The sequence below is a fragment of the Tachypleus tridentatus genome, chromosome 11 (assembly GCF_004210375.1).
Source record: "Tachypleus tridentatus isolate NWPU-2018 chromosome 11, ASM421037v1, whole genome shotgun sequence".
Lineage (NCBI taxonomy): Eukaryota > Metazoa > Arthropoda > Merostomata > Xiphosura > Limulidae > Tachypleus > Tachypleus tridentatus.
In genome coordinates, this window is record NC_134835.1 from 47,524,922 (window position 1) to 47,541,158 (window position 16,237).

Sequence of the window (16,237 nt, forward strand, 5' to 3'; positions counted from 1 at the left end):
TATGTGGACAACCAGACACACTTCTTAATATACTGTTGGTTTAAAGCAATGTGCATTGTCTATCATTACCTTCAGTTTCGTAAAACGCAGGTTTGGTTTTACAAGTATAATTAAGAACACATTAAAAATATTACTTGCCCATAAAAGTGTAGTTCACGCCAATTTTTCTTGATAAGACCAAAGCATATGGGAATTAGGAGTACTAGGTAAGAGTACATATAAGGTGAGGTAGATATGTTCAAGTGAACATTTTAATTTAATAATCCTTGATATGTAGCCAGCTATCTGTTCATACTATGTACATGGAACTGAAATTCTTTATATTCCTTATGTTTATAATCCTAAGTTTTCAGATATTTTTCTGAAGCAAGGCCAGCTAAATGGCGGTACATTATTTTCTGTTATGCAACATGCTGTTAAAGCATGTTAATCGCTTAAATATACTAGTAAAAAATAGCTCATTCTAATTAGTTTTAGGGGACACTTTCCAAGCACGCCACTCTGCACGAAGTAGGCCTGATATACTTGCTGTTGAAGCATGTTAATCGCTTAAATATACTAGTAAAAAATAGCTCATTCTAATTAGTTTTAGGGTACACTTCCCAAGCACGCCACTCTACGCGAAGTAGGCCTGATACACTTGAAACTGCTCACAAGACACTTTCATACCAACCTATCAGAAATAAAAATGGAGATTGTATTTTAGCTGCTCGAGAAGTGGGTTAATCTGTAAGTCCTACGCTTTAAACTGTCATATAATACGCTAAAATATTCATGCTAGCCTGCAATTAATACGATTTAAGTTGTCTTACAACACTAGTAAAGTATGTTAAGTTGTAAAAATGTAATACGCCTTATCACATTCTATTGCACCATGTTGAGCTGTGGGTATTAACAACATATCTTCAAGTTTTGCTTGTACACGCTACGAAAGTTTGCAACCCTAAAAAGAAGTAAGAAATGTTAGGTTTTCTCATTAAATTTTTACTGAAGACGTTTAACTTGTTAAAACTACAAACATGCACATTCAAGCTGCGCTACCATGTGTAATTCAAAAAACACTTGGAACATGTAGAGAAATGATAAATAAGAAAAATAAAATTCATCTTTAACAAATAATTATTTTTATTTTGAAACATTCCCATTACAGATGATAAATCGCAGTCTGTATAATGCTGTTCTTGGATTAAGCATTAACTATACAACTTGTTTTTCGTTGACTTTGTTATCTATATAAAAGTATGTTTTATTTTCTAACATTCCTTACTTGTGTAATAAGATTGTTATCAAACACATACGAGCCGAAATAGGATAGGTAGAACATGATTAATATTGAAGTAGGACACTTCTCATCAAATATGTAGAACTTGACTCAGAGCTTCCACATAAAAGTAAACTCAGCACAAGAAAATTGTTGGTTATACATCTTTGTCAAGACGGTATTAGGTTCTACATTTTCATTTATTTTCGTATTCTTTCATTGTGACTTTGCATGTGATTCATTTGTCGGATTCCTAGAGAAAAGAACAAAAATAACTTAAATCTGAGCGTGAGATGTGAACCTTAAAAACATATCTCTTTAATTCAATTGTAATCATAAAGAAGTATAGAAAGGTTTTGACATTACTAAAGAGAGAATCTGAAACTTCAAAGCAAGTAGCATAACAACGTAAGTAACTCAGAAGTTAAAATATACCTTAGTTTAGATTTACACGTAGAAGGAGGGAAGCAGGGATGTTAACTTAATGACTTAAGTTAGAGTAAATTATGTAACAGTGTCCAGTGCTTAAATGATTAATTGTAAAATTAAGTATTTTATGTTGATTTGAAGGTAGATGAGAATGAACTGAATGAGGCTGGTCAATTGTTCTCTAGACATACGACGATGTGATAATAACACAATTGTTTCCAACTTAAAAATGAGATAGGTCATATGACTAGACGAAATAAAGACACCCGATCTAGACTGGTTTTGGGTGCACTATACTCCTACATTTACGGTCGCGGGATTGAATCCCGTCACAAAATATGCCTTTTTATGCGTAAGGAACATTATGATAGTAGTAAAGATATTACTAATACAGTCTAGAAAGATAGCATTCATGTTTTCACTCCTATGAAAACTTAATTAGGCCCTAGTCAACGGATGTGACGTAATTCAATGAAAGAAACTTTGAATATTTGAAGATGAAAACGAAACAAGATTTTAATATATAATAATGTGTGTATGTGTGTGTTTTCCTTTTAGCAAACCCACATCGGGCTATCCGCTGTGTCCACCGAGGGGACTCAAACCTCTGATTTTGGAGTTGTACCAGCGGGTAACAGTACACGATAGAACCTAAAATAATATATACTAATTAGTTTTAATTGTTTTGTTTAATAACATTTTACCTAATGGGTGTCACAAGAAGAGTGTACATTTATCAATTACATAATATATATATATACCATTTTCTTGAGCAATATTTTAAAATATATGGTTGTGATTGTTGTACATCTGTTTTGAGGTCTGTAAATTCTATTTGGAGAAGTAATTCGTAAATAATTCCAAGTAGGATATTGATCTTATGCCTCAAATACATTAAATTATACGTTTCTGGAGTCGTTTCACTTCCTTTGTTAAGCAACTGCATTTATTGTTTAAATAATCTATCCAGCGCTTTTAACGACATGCACAATTTTCAAGTTTGATGGTTCGCAATAAAGTAGATCATGTTATCCAGAAATGCCGCTTTAAAAGCATCTGGAATATTTGAAACGAAAAAAAAAAAAATCTCATACTCATTTTCTGAGCTTGTTAAATATTTCATATGCTCACCAGTGTGATTCACATTTTTACTTCAAAATGACATATCCTTTAAACTGTAATGACCGGTTCTCTGATCATAAACGTGACATTGGCTAAACGGAGGGCAGTACAAATGCAAGCTAACAGCTGGTTCAGAATAGCTCCCATTTTTCACAAGGTGAAGACCGAGTGAATCTGAAAGATAACAGTTCTGGTTAGTATTATGCTTTGCTTTTTTTTTCTATGACTTTTTGAAAGTACGAGTTATTCAGCTTATAAAATATAAGATAAAGGAACAAGGTAATCATTGATTAACATCCCTTGAAATAAATACTCACTTTACAAGTTACTTTTTCTGCACTAGTCATTTAGTGTTATAGAAGATACAACTTTAAGTTTGTCATAACCTAAAAAAAATATAGTTTATTTTAATTACATAGAAAAGAAGTACTAAGTAAACAATAGACTCATTCCTTATAGAATCTTCAAACAATTGTTTTATGTTTGTTTTTGAATTTCGTGCAAAGCTACACGAGGGCTATCTGCGCTGGCCGTCCCTAATTTAGCAGTGTAAGACTAAAAGGAAGGCAGCTACTCATCACTACCCAACGCCAACTCTCGGGCTATTCTTTTACCAACGAATAGTGGGACTGACTGTAACATTATAACGCCCCCACGGCTGAAAGGTCGAGCATGTTTGTTGTGACAGGGATTCGAACCCGCGACCCTCGGATTACGAGTCCAGTGCCTTAACCACCTGGTCGTGCCGAGCCGTTCATATCTTAATAGGTCTTGTCAGTGAAATTTTCCCTTTTGAAAAACACAACAAACATATTTAATATTTCCTGCAATATATTTAAATATTGTAAAATATCAAAACAATAATTCATATTTAAAAAAGCTCTCTTAAGCTCTGAAAAAGTAGGCACGTTTGGTGTGATTTGGATTCGGCTCGGGACAAGGAGACACACAAAGCTTTAATATGTATTCTGTTGTATGTAGAATATAAAATCCGAGCATCATGTTCCCAAATAACTTTCTGATGAATATTAAGGAAACACATAAATGTATATATATATATATATATAATTAACTTTGTAGGAGGAAATTAGACATATATAAAACATTCAGACAATTGTGTGGTATTTATTGTTATCACTTTTACATTGTCCGACATACAGTAAACTTGATACGTTAAGTGTACGTTAATTTCCTTTCTATAAAATTGTTTCAGTTTCATCGTGGGTTAAATTCCGTTATAAATTTCAATGCGAAGCCTGCAATTTAAGATTTTTTACGCAAATACTGGAAGAAAACATAAGTGGCGAACCAATATTCAGTGGCTTACATGTTCATGGCTCAATTATATGAAGATAAACGGTTTTACTTGGAAGTTGCTGTTTATGTAATGGAGAATTATTACCATGGAGGATGACAAAAGCATTCTAAAGTTCTTTCTTGAGATTCTTATTTAGATGGAAGAGTTTGATTCTTAGTTTAGTGAAGAATGTGTTTAGTTACGTGTGTGACACGTTGTATACAAGTTTATGCTCTTATGAAAACATAAGGCCAGTCAGTGTGATCTTTTAAAACCTACTGTAACACTAAGATTTTCATCTTCCCCCCTCCGTGGCACAACTTTATGTCTGTGAACTCAAACAGCTAGAAACCGGGTTTCGATACTCGTGATGGGCAGAGCACAAATAGCTTATTGTGTAGCTTTCTGCTTAACTCTAAACAAACAATCAATCAATAACTACTATTTATTTAAAGTGTGTTAAACAAGTTTTCATCAGTATTATTTTATTTTCGACTTAGTGTTGGATAACTATCCTCCTCATGACAAAGTGAGATGTTTCGTGTACTTACAACACTACAAATTAGCAGCCCATTGTTTAATTTTGTGCTTAACTTCAAAAAAAAAAACACAGAGAAAGCTGCTTCAATCTACGGTTCATATAGTGCATCACCTCCTATTAACACCATTTCTTTGTTTATTAATTGTAAAGTAATGTGGAAATGGTGCATCTCCACCTATCACCAACATTTCTTTGTCAATTAGTTGTAAAGCAAAGTGAAATTGGTGCATCTCTACCTATCACCAATATTTCTTTCTTTATTAATTGTAAAATAAGGTGAAATTGGATAATCTCTACCTATTATCAACATTACTTTCTTTATTAATTGTAAAGTAAGGTGAAATTGGTGCATCTCCACATATTACCAATATTTCTTTGTTTATTAATTGTAAGGTGAAATTGGTGCATCTCCACCTATCACCAACATTTCTTTGTTTATTAATTGTAAAGTAAGGTGAAATTGGTACATCTTCACCTGTTACCAATATTCCTTTGTTTATTAATTCTAAAGTAATGTGGAATTTGTGCATCTCCACCTATCACCAACATTTATTTGTTTATTAATTGTAAAGTAATGTGCAATTGCTTTGTAAGCAAGAGTTAAGTTTCCTTACCTCACAGAAAACTTATCAACACAGCATCATTCACCCACTCAACTTTGGGTTGATCAGCTGTGTACTGAGAGTTTAATTACTTATTAGCACAGTTATATCTTACAAATTAAAATTTTGTTGCAAATAAATTAAATGAATGCTTTATTTCTCTTATTATTATTCACTTTAATTAATTTCTCTTTCATATTGTCTGTAAGTATGCAGCTTTGGGATAGATAAGGTGAAAAATTTATTGAATTATAATAAACTCACATCAGCTGATATATACTGCAAGTATTGCTTCTGCTGTTTACAAACAATCTGATGAGGAAGAACCAACACTTGAGAAGCATCGTCCTCCCAAATATTTCTGTAAGTGAAAAAATACAAATCTGGAAGGCTGAGACTGTCCTGCAGTTTTTATGGCTATGACATATGAAGCAGAAAAGATGTGGAAATTCTTTTAATTTAAGCTGCCGAGAGAAAACAGTGAAAAGCACACTTCTATATTGCTTGGGTAAATCCATTCAATTAAATACTCAGGAGAATTTTCTTAGTGTACCTTAGTTGTGAAATTATCTAGAATTCTCATGCGAGTCAAAACCTAAGATAGTTTTATAATCACAGTGATATTTACCTAACTTCAAGTCTGACAGACAAAACTACTTGTGATAGGATACTTGGTCAAATGATATAATTGCTCTGATGTCTGTGAATTTACTTACTGACAACAATAAGATTCGGAAGCTCTGGAAGGTCTTTAAAGAAATCCAATTGGCATAACAGTTTACAGGTTTCCAAATGATAAAGGCGTTAATAATGGGGAAATAATTATGACTGCCTCCATCATGAAAATCACAGATGATAAAACATACGTAGAAGCTAGGCTCAAAGAGCCTTCTGCTATAACTTCAGTTGTGAAAATTGCTCCAAATCAGGGATCACTAAATAGCCACCCAATTAGTATGGAAGAAGTCGACTCCAAAACTATGGTTTGCACTGTCAATAATCATTCTGAGGTGATAGGAGCAGTGTTCTATTAACCTAGAATTGAAAGAATGATGGCTACTCAAGAAGTAGCTAAAATAGGTCCTAAAGGAAATTTTATGGACTAAAGACATCATTTGGGCAGAACTGTAATCTACTTTGGTCACCTTTTGACCTTCACGGGGTTTACACAAATCTACACAGCCTCAAGAATATTCCCATTGCTCATAAGTGTTCAATCGATCTCTTAACCGGTAAGATATCGTTTCATATTTACTATGTGTTTGGAAAAAGTATCGTTGCCTAATGTGTCGGGTTTCTGTGGACATGGCAGGATGGGTCAAAATCTGGTTATGGATCAGATTTTGTATGTTAGTGAAACCATTAGTAGCGATTCAACCACAACTTGTACTATCTCCTACCATGCTTGTGATACCATTCTTTGATTGTGGCTGAACAATTTGGATTTGGATTTTGTTGTATAAAGAAGATGTTTTAACTTTGTTCATTTCGCTGTTCATGATCTTGTAGTCATTGCAATTTTCTGAGTTGGTTACTCTTCCTGGTAACAGTTTACGAAACTATTTGTGCTAATGTACATCTTAATCTTCCCAAGGTGACATAGACACGTATTTTTGCAGCTAGGTCATTGGCATTAACAGTACACAGCCATCGAATTTCTTATAAATGACATACCCTTATACCCAAGACCACTTTTGAAGAGTTTGTACCTCAACCACTTTTATTATTAGCAGCTCAATTCTCACGAAGCGTCTTTTGAGTCTTCAATACTGTTCCTAGTAGAACAAGGAGTCTTGTCACAATCATTCACACGGTGGGTTCTTAATAATCACAATGTTTGATCTATTACGCGCTTCTCACGTGGTTTTCTAGTCACGGGAACCATGACTGGATTCACACTGCTACTTCTGCGAGAATATCAGTAATTTTACAGGATTTATACTGGTGTGGTACTTCGTGATTTCCCGAATGACACCCACCATTTTGTAGGTTATCAACACAAGAATGTACTCGATAAACAGTAGTTTTCCCGAGTACTTTCTCTGAGTATTTCCCTTTTTATACCTTTTCTCATCGTAATATATATAGTTCTTGCCAATAATGTGAGTCTGAAATTAATATTAATAATGTTATGTTATACGCCAGCAACCTAACTCTAATACATACACTTTTATTAAGAAGTTACTCTTATGGGATCGTTACCATACAGAATGGCGTAAAAAGAATATTTGGATTTGATTTTTCGCCTTTTCATTCTTTTCTGTAACTGAAATTATGCAGTTTTTTTTGTTTAACCGGAACTGTGTTTAGCGACTGAGAAAAGTTGTTTGCAATATTAACAAAACCTACAGCCAATCTGCACGACGTTTTAATATGCTTGAAAATCTTTACTTAGGAAATGTAATAATTGATTTGTATTATACCATCTTTAGATTAAATCTATGTCTCATTTTTGTCAAACGATCAATAAAACGAAGGTGGTTGGCACACCAAGCGAGTATTATTACTTTTTAAGCCTGATAGGAAACTTATCTGCCTAAAATCCTTGATCGCTCAGCTTGTGGACTGATCCCCTTGCTGCTAAAACATGTATTTATATGTAACGACAAGCACCTACACTTAAAAATTACTAACATCAACAAAAAACAGTTGACAAAAAGAGAGATAAGCACACACTTGATCACCAAAAAAAAAACAGAACCAAACATATGATGACTGAGTCGATTTTAATTTTCTCGCCTCGCAGACGCAAAAATAATTTCGTTAATGTTTCTAACGAATTTCATGAAATATCTTTCTTTATTTTCTGATAAATTATATATTTATTTTATCGACATTGTAATGGTTACCATTTCAAAGCAAAACAAATATACATAACTTACCATTTCGTGTTTTCTGTAAAAAATATGTTATCACATCAGTTCCATTATATATATATATAATAATGTTTAGACTGAAGTCTGAAAAGTTGTTTTATTTCGGAGAAAATACATTTCGTAACAAACAAAATGAAGTTCAATAATAATTTTACTTGTCTTACCGTTTATGTAAATAACATCGTTTACATATAGTATGGTTTCTTTAAATGGCTTCATCTCTTGCTTTTCTGAAAGCCAAATATAACGAATTTCTCTTAACGTTCCAGAAAGTTGCTGTAAAATAAGACAATGTTTTAAAAACAAAATATCGTACGTTTATTTCAAACAGACACATTTGAATGTATATACATATGTGTGTGTGTGTGTGTGTGTGTGCCATTATCTATCTTGGCAGATGACATATAATTTCGACAACAAAACTTTTAATCCTCTTTTACACATAAATTACTTTAGTTTCAAGTTTCATGTGGAAACATATGCATGACACTACATCTGATTAAAGTATGTTTTGGTCTTCAAAGAGTACGTGCAAAATTTCACCAAATAGCATTTGCTGCACAGAAAACGTGTTGACTCACTGTGACATTTCTAATACAAAATCTGTTCTTTAACATATGAGTATCATTAAAAGCTGTCAGTGTAAACGATGATTCATGTGACTTACCAACAACTAGTCTAACTTTGAGAAATTCTGCACATTGTTCTATTCTGGTGACGTGACACTTCCTACTTATCATCCAATGAGGTAATGTTTTGTTTTTTTTAAAAAAGTTGGCATATGGCTAAAGTTGTAGCAGCTTTCATTGGCAAATATAATAAAATGGGTTACTTCAAAGTTAGGACATTTTCCAGCAGTTTTGAATTATACAGAGTAGCCCATCATGTTGCATTAGATATAAAATAAACATGAGTTTAGAGTTCCATATTTTACTTCCAAGTTCTAAACTCTCAGAACAAAAGAGATGCGTGAATTAGTATGATACGGTTAAGAACTTGAGAAAGATCCAGATGGCTGACCATTATGGTAGAATGAAAAATGTCTTCTTGTTATGTTTGAGGCGTTAATAGCTTCTAGAGCTCTTTTAAAGTACCTTTAAAAACAGAGCTTAGCTTTATAAAGTAACACTGAAACACTTGTTTGTACGACATAGTGCTATTATAATGTTTAATTTGGTAAACAGGTTGTGAATACTCTGCTACGATTTTAGTAAGCCTAGTCTTTTTTCACAGATGGCAGATAAAAGATACTGATATTCAATAATGAATGTATAAGAAATAGGTTATTTGTGTTTGTTATAGTTTTCACGCTGTTGCTTTCAAATGAGTAAGCGTATCTTTACCAAATTATATACATTATTAATAAACAGAAAAATACTTTATTATAAAAAATATCAGATTTCGAAATTACGTTTTAAGATTTTCAAGAAATGCTTTTCCATGCCTTTTTTTCGCATGTTGACTATTCAACATACGAATTTGGATTTCAAGATTAAAAATACTTTTATGCGTCAGAAGACTTTCAAATTTTACGCGTGAAATTTTTACAATGTCCAGATAATTATCAGTTGTTGTTTAAGAAAAAAATCTTCACATTTTATCTGTTATTTTAATTAAAGGTGGCGTAATCTCACAGTTACAAAGAATATCCGACCTCTCCTTCATATCCTCAAGAGTTACTCATTGCTGCTCTAGGCGTAGGCATCTATAGTAGGTTCATCTGTTGATATACTACACGTGGAAACCAAAGTATCTAAACATGGTTGATTTTATGAGAAGCGGATATTCTATTGCAAATTAAGCGTCATAGTTATATCAACGGTTGATTTTGTGGTTAGCAAGTAAAAACCTATAAAAGATATAAACTTGCTTTTGTTTCTGATAAAATATAACTGTCTCAATACGTTTAAAATTATCTGAGTTTACTATTTATTCTCTTTAATATGAGTAATTTTATGAACAAATTTTCCTTTTGATAATTCCTTTTTCCGTTTTCATTTTATTCGTTTTAATACTTTACCCTTGATTATTAATTAATCTTGCCCGTCATTTCCTCAAAAAGCCGGAAATGCCCTAATAAGTAATTGTTCTCCTTATCTTGGGCCCGACATGCCAGGTGGTTAAGGCACTCGACTCGTAATCCGAGGTTTGAATCTCCTTCCCACTAAACATGCTAACCCTTTCAGCCATGGGGGCACTAAAATGTGATGGTAAATCCCACTATTCGTTGGTAAAAACGTAGCCCAAGAGTTGACGGTAGGTGGTGATAAATAGCTGCCTTCCCTCTGGTTTCACACTGTTAAATTAGGGACGGCTAGCGCAGATAGCCCTCGTGTAGCTTTGCGCGAAATTCAAAACAAACCAAACAAATCAATTCCTTATCTTGACGAAACAAAAGCACGTATCAAGTTTGAGTATAATAGTTACACTATATTGATGCCGGTAGATGTCACTAATCGTTGAAACAATAGTAATGGAACCCTAGTAACGTCGACTAATAATTATCTACCTTTCCCGTGGTCTCTCAGTTCAGTATTAGAGTATTAGGCTTTTGAGTAGCTTTGCGTGACATTTCAAAGAAAACAACAACAAAAAACGTTGATTCAGGAAAGGCTTTTCTATCATTAAAACTGCTTCTGCTGATAAGTATCGCAGAGAGAGTCTATGAATTAATCAATACATTGCTGTGAATTCGTAGGTATGGACTGAAATAAAAATTATTTTTCACAAGATGTCTTCACAAATACTCTCAAATGATACCTGTAATAAAATTAGTTGAGAACGTTTATTGGTATTATTTCTAAAACCATTTGAGTGTAACAAACCTTAATTACATATATATATATATATATGCAGTTGTGAACATTCCTTGAATATCAATAAAAAGATCATTATTTACTTCATTTTTGTCTATAAGCATTACTTTTCCTAGTAGACCTATTTTATCTGTGACTATTTAATCATTTATTTTACATTAATAATTTACTTACTGTAACTAATTGCCTTCCAGTTTCTACTGTTTTGATTGTGTTTACTGTCTACTCGGGACGTACATTAAATAAGCAGCATATTCGTGGCATAGCAAAAATATTTGTTCTGCTTTTTCCGTGAGAGCCCGATATGGTCAAGTGGTTAAGGTATTCGACTTGTAATCTGAGAGTCGCGTGTTCGAATCCCTGTCACACCAAACATGCTCGTCCTTTCAGACGTGGAGGCGTTATAATGTTCGGTTAATCCCACTATTCTTTGGTAAAAGAGTAGCCCAAGAGTTGGCGGCGGTAGTGATGACTGACTACCTTCCCTCTAGTCTTACACTACTAAATCACGGATGGCTCGAGCAGGTAACCCTCGTGTAGCTTTTCGCGAAATTCATGACAAAGCGTAGATGGAGAACATTTTGAAGGTATTAAAAATGTGAAATACAGCATAGTCATAAAAGCGAGTAATAAAGGCAGGAAGTGATACTAAAAATACAAACAGACTTAAATAAATGATCGTGTACGTAAATTAATGTACTGAAATACGCAGTTTAATGATGTTCGTCTCACCCATTACAGAAAAAAAAATAGATTAACGCAAAATCTTAGGAAACGTAAAACTTACCTTCATAAAACAGTGTGATCCTGGATGGTCGTGTATGTCGCTGCCTTGACCTTCTGGCCAAGCTAGAATCATGAGGTTAAACTTTCCGTTTCCTTCGTCTACCAAATTACGTGTGTATCTAATTAGAAGGAAATATAAGTCAACGGAAAATACATTTTTTTAAACCAGAACTTGTATTCTCACTTACTGTATTTATTTTAAATGGAGTGTATTTTAGATTCATTCAATAAACAAATCCAATCAAATTGGAATTGTGAGAAAAAAAGTTTTAACTAACAAACATTTCTTACATGATTAAATGACATTTCTTATAATGATGCTTTTTTTTGTTTTTTTACAACGTCAACTTTTCTAATGTACACCCTGCAGAAAACGATATCTTATTCAATATAGGGATTACGTTAAAAGCTGCGGACATTTTGACAGTAAATTTCGAAGAAGAGAACTGCCTATACGCTCCAGATAATATTAAAAGCCTCCCTATGGCACGGCACAGCAGTATGTCTGCGGACTTACAGTGCTATAGACCGGGTTTCGATACTAGTGGTGAGCAGCGCACAGATAGTCCATTGTACAGTTTTGGGCTTAACTTCAAACAAATAACACTTAAAAACACTCGAGCATATGTAAAAACATTAACTGTTTGAAAAAATAAAGTACCTATATCTGGATTACATATATATATATATATTTACTTATTCCGTGCATACGTGGTCTTTCCCTTTAATCTTATTAAAAAAATATGATGATTAAATGTTTAATGTTTTGGACATATTCGTGTAGCAAAAAACTTTAATATCGTAAAGTACAAACTTTAGAAAATAGATAGTACAAAAGTATGTTTCAGTTGTTAAGTTTAAATATAACTGTAAAGGAAAACACAGTTATATTCTATGTCAAAATTGGGTTTATTTTCTTATTTAAAACTTAAACGTATTTACAAAACTAACTATTTAGTAAATTATATTATTTATACTAGCTAGACTTTGAATATATATATACATATATATACACTCATATTGCGTGTAAACTTGGTCTAGTTTTTTATCGTTCTTAAATCTTTAGGATAAATAAATACAGTTTTACAGCACAAGTACTCTCCATTATAAACACAGCTTTCTGCTACTACTACTCTGAAGTTATTCGGTGGTTGGTAATGAACACGACATTCAGTACACGGGGTGTTAGTATATTGGTCTGGTGAGCGAGTAATATCAATAACACTCGAGAGTCACGTACCGAAGTTTGTTTATCGTGACTGTTAACTGAACGTTCATGAGTGTAAACCAGGTGAAAATAAAATTTTACCTGATAAACGATAATCTAGTTTATCTTTTGTACCACTCAGGAATAGTAGAACTGAGCTTGTTGCAGACAATTGTCTTTTTTTTTCTAAGTCATTTTATAAATCATAAAAAAAAAAAAATGTTTCAAGTTGGAAACGGTGCAGTACCAAATAATAATTCCAAGAACGTGGGGTGATAATTCAAGCACGTGATGAGCTATACAACAATGTGTGGAAATAATTCAAGCACGTGATGAGCTATATCATAAAGTGTGGTGATAATTCAAAACATTATAAACTATGCAACAATGTGTGGTGATAGTTCGAGCATGTAATGAACAAATTTTATACAACTGAAATTACTGTTTCATTGAATAATCGACAAATAATTAACGCTAACCTTAAAGGACACGCCGAATAAAACAAATATGGATGAGGAAAACGAAGTTTTGTTCTGTGTTTTTTTATTTCGAACAAACTTAATCGAGGTTTACCTGAGCTAATCGCCTCCAGATAGTCAACACCACCCTCCGCCAACTCTTAGGCTACACTTTATCAAGGAACAGCTAGATTGACAGCTAGAGCATAACACCTCCACGTACAAAATGGCGAGCGCACTCGGTGACCGACAAATACACATCATATTTTAAAGTTGTACGCTCACTTGGGGGCAAACAATCCAATAGTGTACCTTGAACTGTTATTTTGTAAAGTTTCATATAAGTTTTAGAAATATTATTATATTATTCTACCACTTTCATATTTTCTTTTTAATTTAAGTTTGTTTATTTTTGGAATTTCGCGCAAAACTACCCAAGGCTATCTGCGTTAGCCGTCCCCAATTATGCAGTGAAAAACTAGTCTACGCTTACTAAATATAGATGAAACTTACAAATTACTGTAAATTTTAGTTCTCAGCTGCACTTGGTTAAGAAAATTACTAGATCAACCTAAAAGAATAAAGATCTCATAAATCTAATCAAAAACACTTTAAGTGTAACAAAAAGGTGTCCCTCGCTGCTACAGCGGTAAATCTACGTATTTACAACGCTAAAATCAGAAGTTCGATTCCCCTTGGTGAACTAAGCAGATAGCATTATGAGGCTTTGCTATAAGAAAGCACTTACACCTACACAAAGGGGCAGCCAAAAAAAAAAGGATTCAACTTACCACTTAGAGGAATGGAATCAAAATTAGTATCCAAAATGTAGCTATACTTAGAGCATTGCTAAATGTTTTACATCAAATATTCATTTATAATTTAACCAGGTTTGTTTCTTGTTCAACTTTGGGTATAATGGAACGTAAAATAAAATAGGCATCCTTACTCACTTATGAATTAATGTTCACTATAAGATTCTCATCAATCCTATCGTTGTACTCAGTAGTTTGGGAACCAGCTTTGGTTTTCTTATTTTATTTCACACCTTTTTATCCCCACATTTTTTCCCACCTTAGGTGTTTTTAATTAATTAGAATGATTTTTTGTAAAAACACACCAACAAACTACAGCAAGTAAGAAAAGTGACACTCGATAGTAACCAACATTAGCTTAAAGACAGCAACCCTATTATTCGGAACAGACCTATATTTTGCAGAACCAACCAGATCATTTAGAATATTTGGTGCTAGTTTTACCTCTACAACTGTGTTAATAGCCACCTTTATAGTAACGCCAGGGAAACTAGATTAACAGTTTCTTGTCATCACCGGCAGGCCCTCCGTACAGCCGTATTCAACATCATTATTTACACAAATATCTTATGACGCGAAATACTCTTTGATTAGGATAATTTCATAACATTTACCAAATTTGTGCTAAAAATTTTGTTAATGAATAATCAATAATAACAGTCCACCCTTATTATTCCTTTGAAAACTTGAACTAGAAACTCTTATTCTATTTTGCTTGGCCTAACCAATATTATTGTATCTTTATGTACCTTCACCCTATAGTTTAGCCATCTAACAAAACACTGAAAACGACACACTTTTACTCTTAGGTGATGCTGTAGGCGAGCGAAAAAGGTTTGGTCAAAATTGTGCGTTTTTTGCTGAATACCTTTGCACATGTGGCTTATATTTATACCAAGTTTGACACCTCACTGTAAGGTGTAACTATCTATCAGTGTACCGAATTTGAAAATGAAACTCTAAAAATTAAGGGTTTTGGGGTTATTTTTTACTGAATAAGGTTTCCATACTTTCGGTGCGAAGAAGAAAACAGGAATCGAGTTAATCAAAACTGGAGATTTTATATCCGTGTATTTCTTGACGGATTGCCTTGGAATATAGTGTGTGAAGTAACAGTTCAATAGACACTATATGTTATTAACAACTATTCTTTGGCAGATTTTTTTTGCCGTGTATCTTGATTTTCAAATGTTTTAAATTGTAATTCTCTGTGCTCTCTATAGATGTCAGGTAATGCGATTGACCAGGAATAATTTGTTTATTTTGAATTTCGCGCAAAATTACACAAACCGTCCCTAATTTAGCAGTGTAAGACTAGAGGGAAGGCAGCTAGTCATTACCACCCACCGCCAACTGTCAACCAACGAATATTGGATTGACCGCAACATTGTAACGCTCCCATGGCTTAAAGGGCGAACATAATTGGTGTAACGGGGATTCGATCCCATGACTTTCAGATTGAGAGTCAAGCTCCCCTAGCCATCTGATCATGCCAGGCCGATTGGAAATAGTGATAGTAGTTTTGTTGATACAAGAAATAATGTTTGATTATGTGTTTCAACGATCACCGTTCAACTTTATCAAATACTTCACTAAAGCATCTGTTTATCATGGGAGTATCTAATGGTACTTACTTGTTTCTTTCGAACTTCGCAAATTTTTTCCATTCTTTCGGGTTACTTCTATACAATGCCATCACATGTTGTACATACTCCATATTTACCGAGTCTGATTCAAAAATTCGGTGCAACTCCTTAATAAGATCATTGAAACAACGTATTCTAGGTTGCTTGCAACTAACGCGAACAAAGGAATGCATTAAGTTCATGATTCATACGTTTTATGTAATTTGTTTAATTTTTCTTATGCTGGAATTTAGCCAACAGATTTTTATATTTGTCAGCCTATAGTTGTATATTATTTACATCCAATCAGGAAACATCAGCAAGGTTACCTAGGATACATGCATTTTACTTACACGAACGTTATTCCAGTCAGCCATTCACAGTGCAGTATCTGTAATACTT

The 16,237-nt window shown here is 33.4% G+C and overlaps 1 protein-coding gene across 1 annotated transcript; it reads right to left on the bottom strand.

Moving 5' to 3' along the window:
• Window positions 1-1,221: 1,221 nt before the first annotated feature.
• On the bottom strand, window positions 1,222-16,008 carry LOC143231484 (cysteine dioxygenase type 1-like). Its single transcript, XM_076466023.1, has 5 exons — window positions 15,845-16,008; window positions 11,732-11,849; window positions 8,293-8,404; window positions 2,822-2,986; window positions 1,222-1,514 (listed from the first exon to the last, which is right to left on the bottom strand). Exons 1-4 carry the CDS (start codon window positions 15,925-15,927, stop codon window positions 2,844-2,846), a joined length of 456 nt encoding a protein of 151 aa, XP_076322138.1. The 5' UTR covers window positions 15,928-16,008; the 3' UTR covers window positions 1,222-1,514; window positions 2,822-2,843.
• Window positions 16,009-16,237: the final 229 nt, after the last annotated feature.

Coding starts and splice junctions, on each gene's coding strand:
- LOC143231484 (XM_076466023.1), bottom strand. CDS start 15,927: ATGGAGTATGTACAACATGTGATGGCATTGTATAGAAGTAACCCGAAA. Junction 11,850..15,844: donor GCGAAGTTCGAAAGAAACAA/GTAAGTACCATT, acceptor CCTTCTAATTAG/ATACACACGTAATTTGGTAG. Junction 2,987..8,292: donor CGATGTTATTTACATAAACG/GTAAGACAAGTA, acceptor GTTATCTTTCAG/ATTCACTCGGTCTTCACCTT.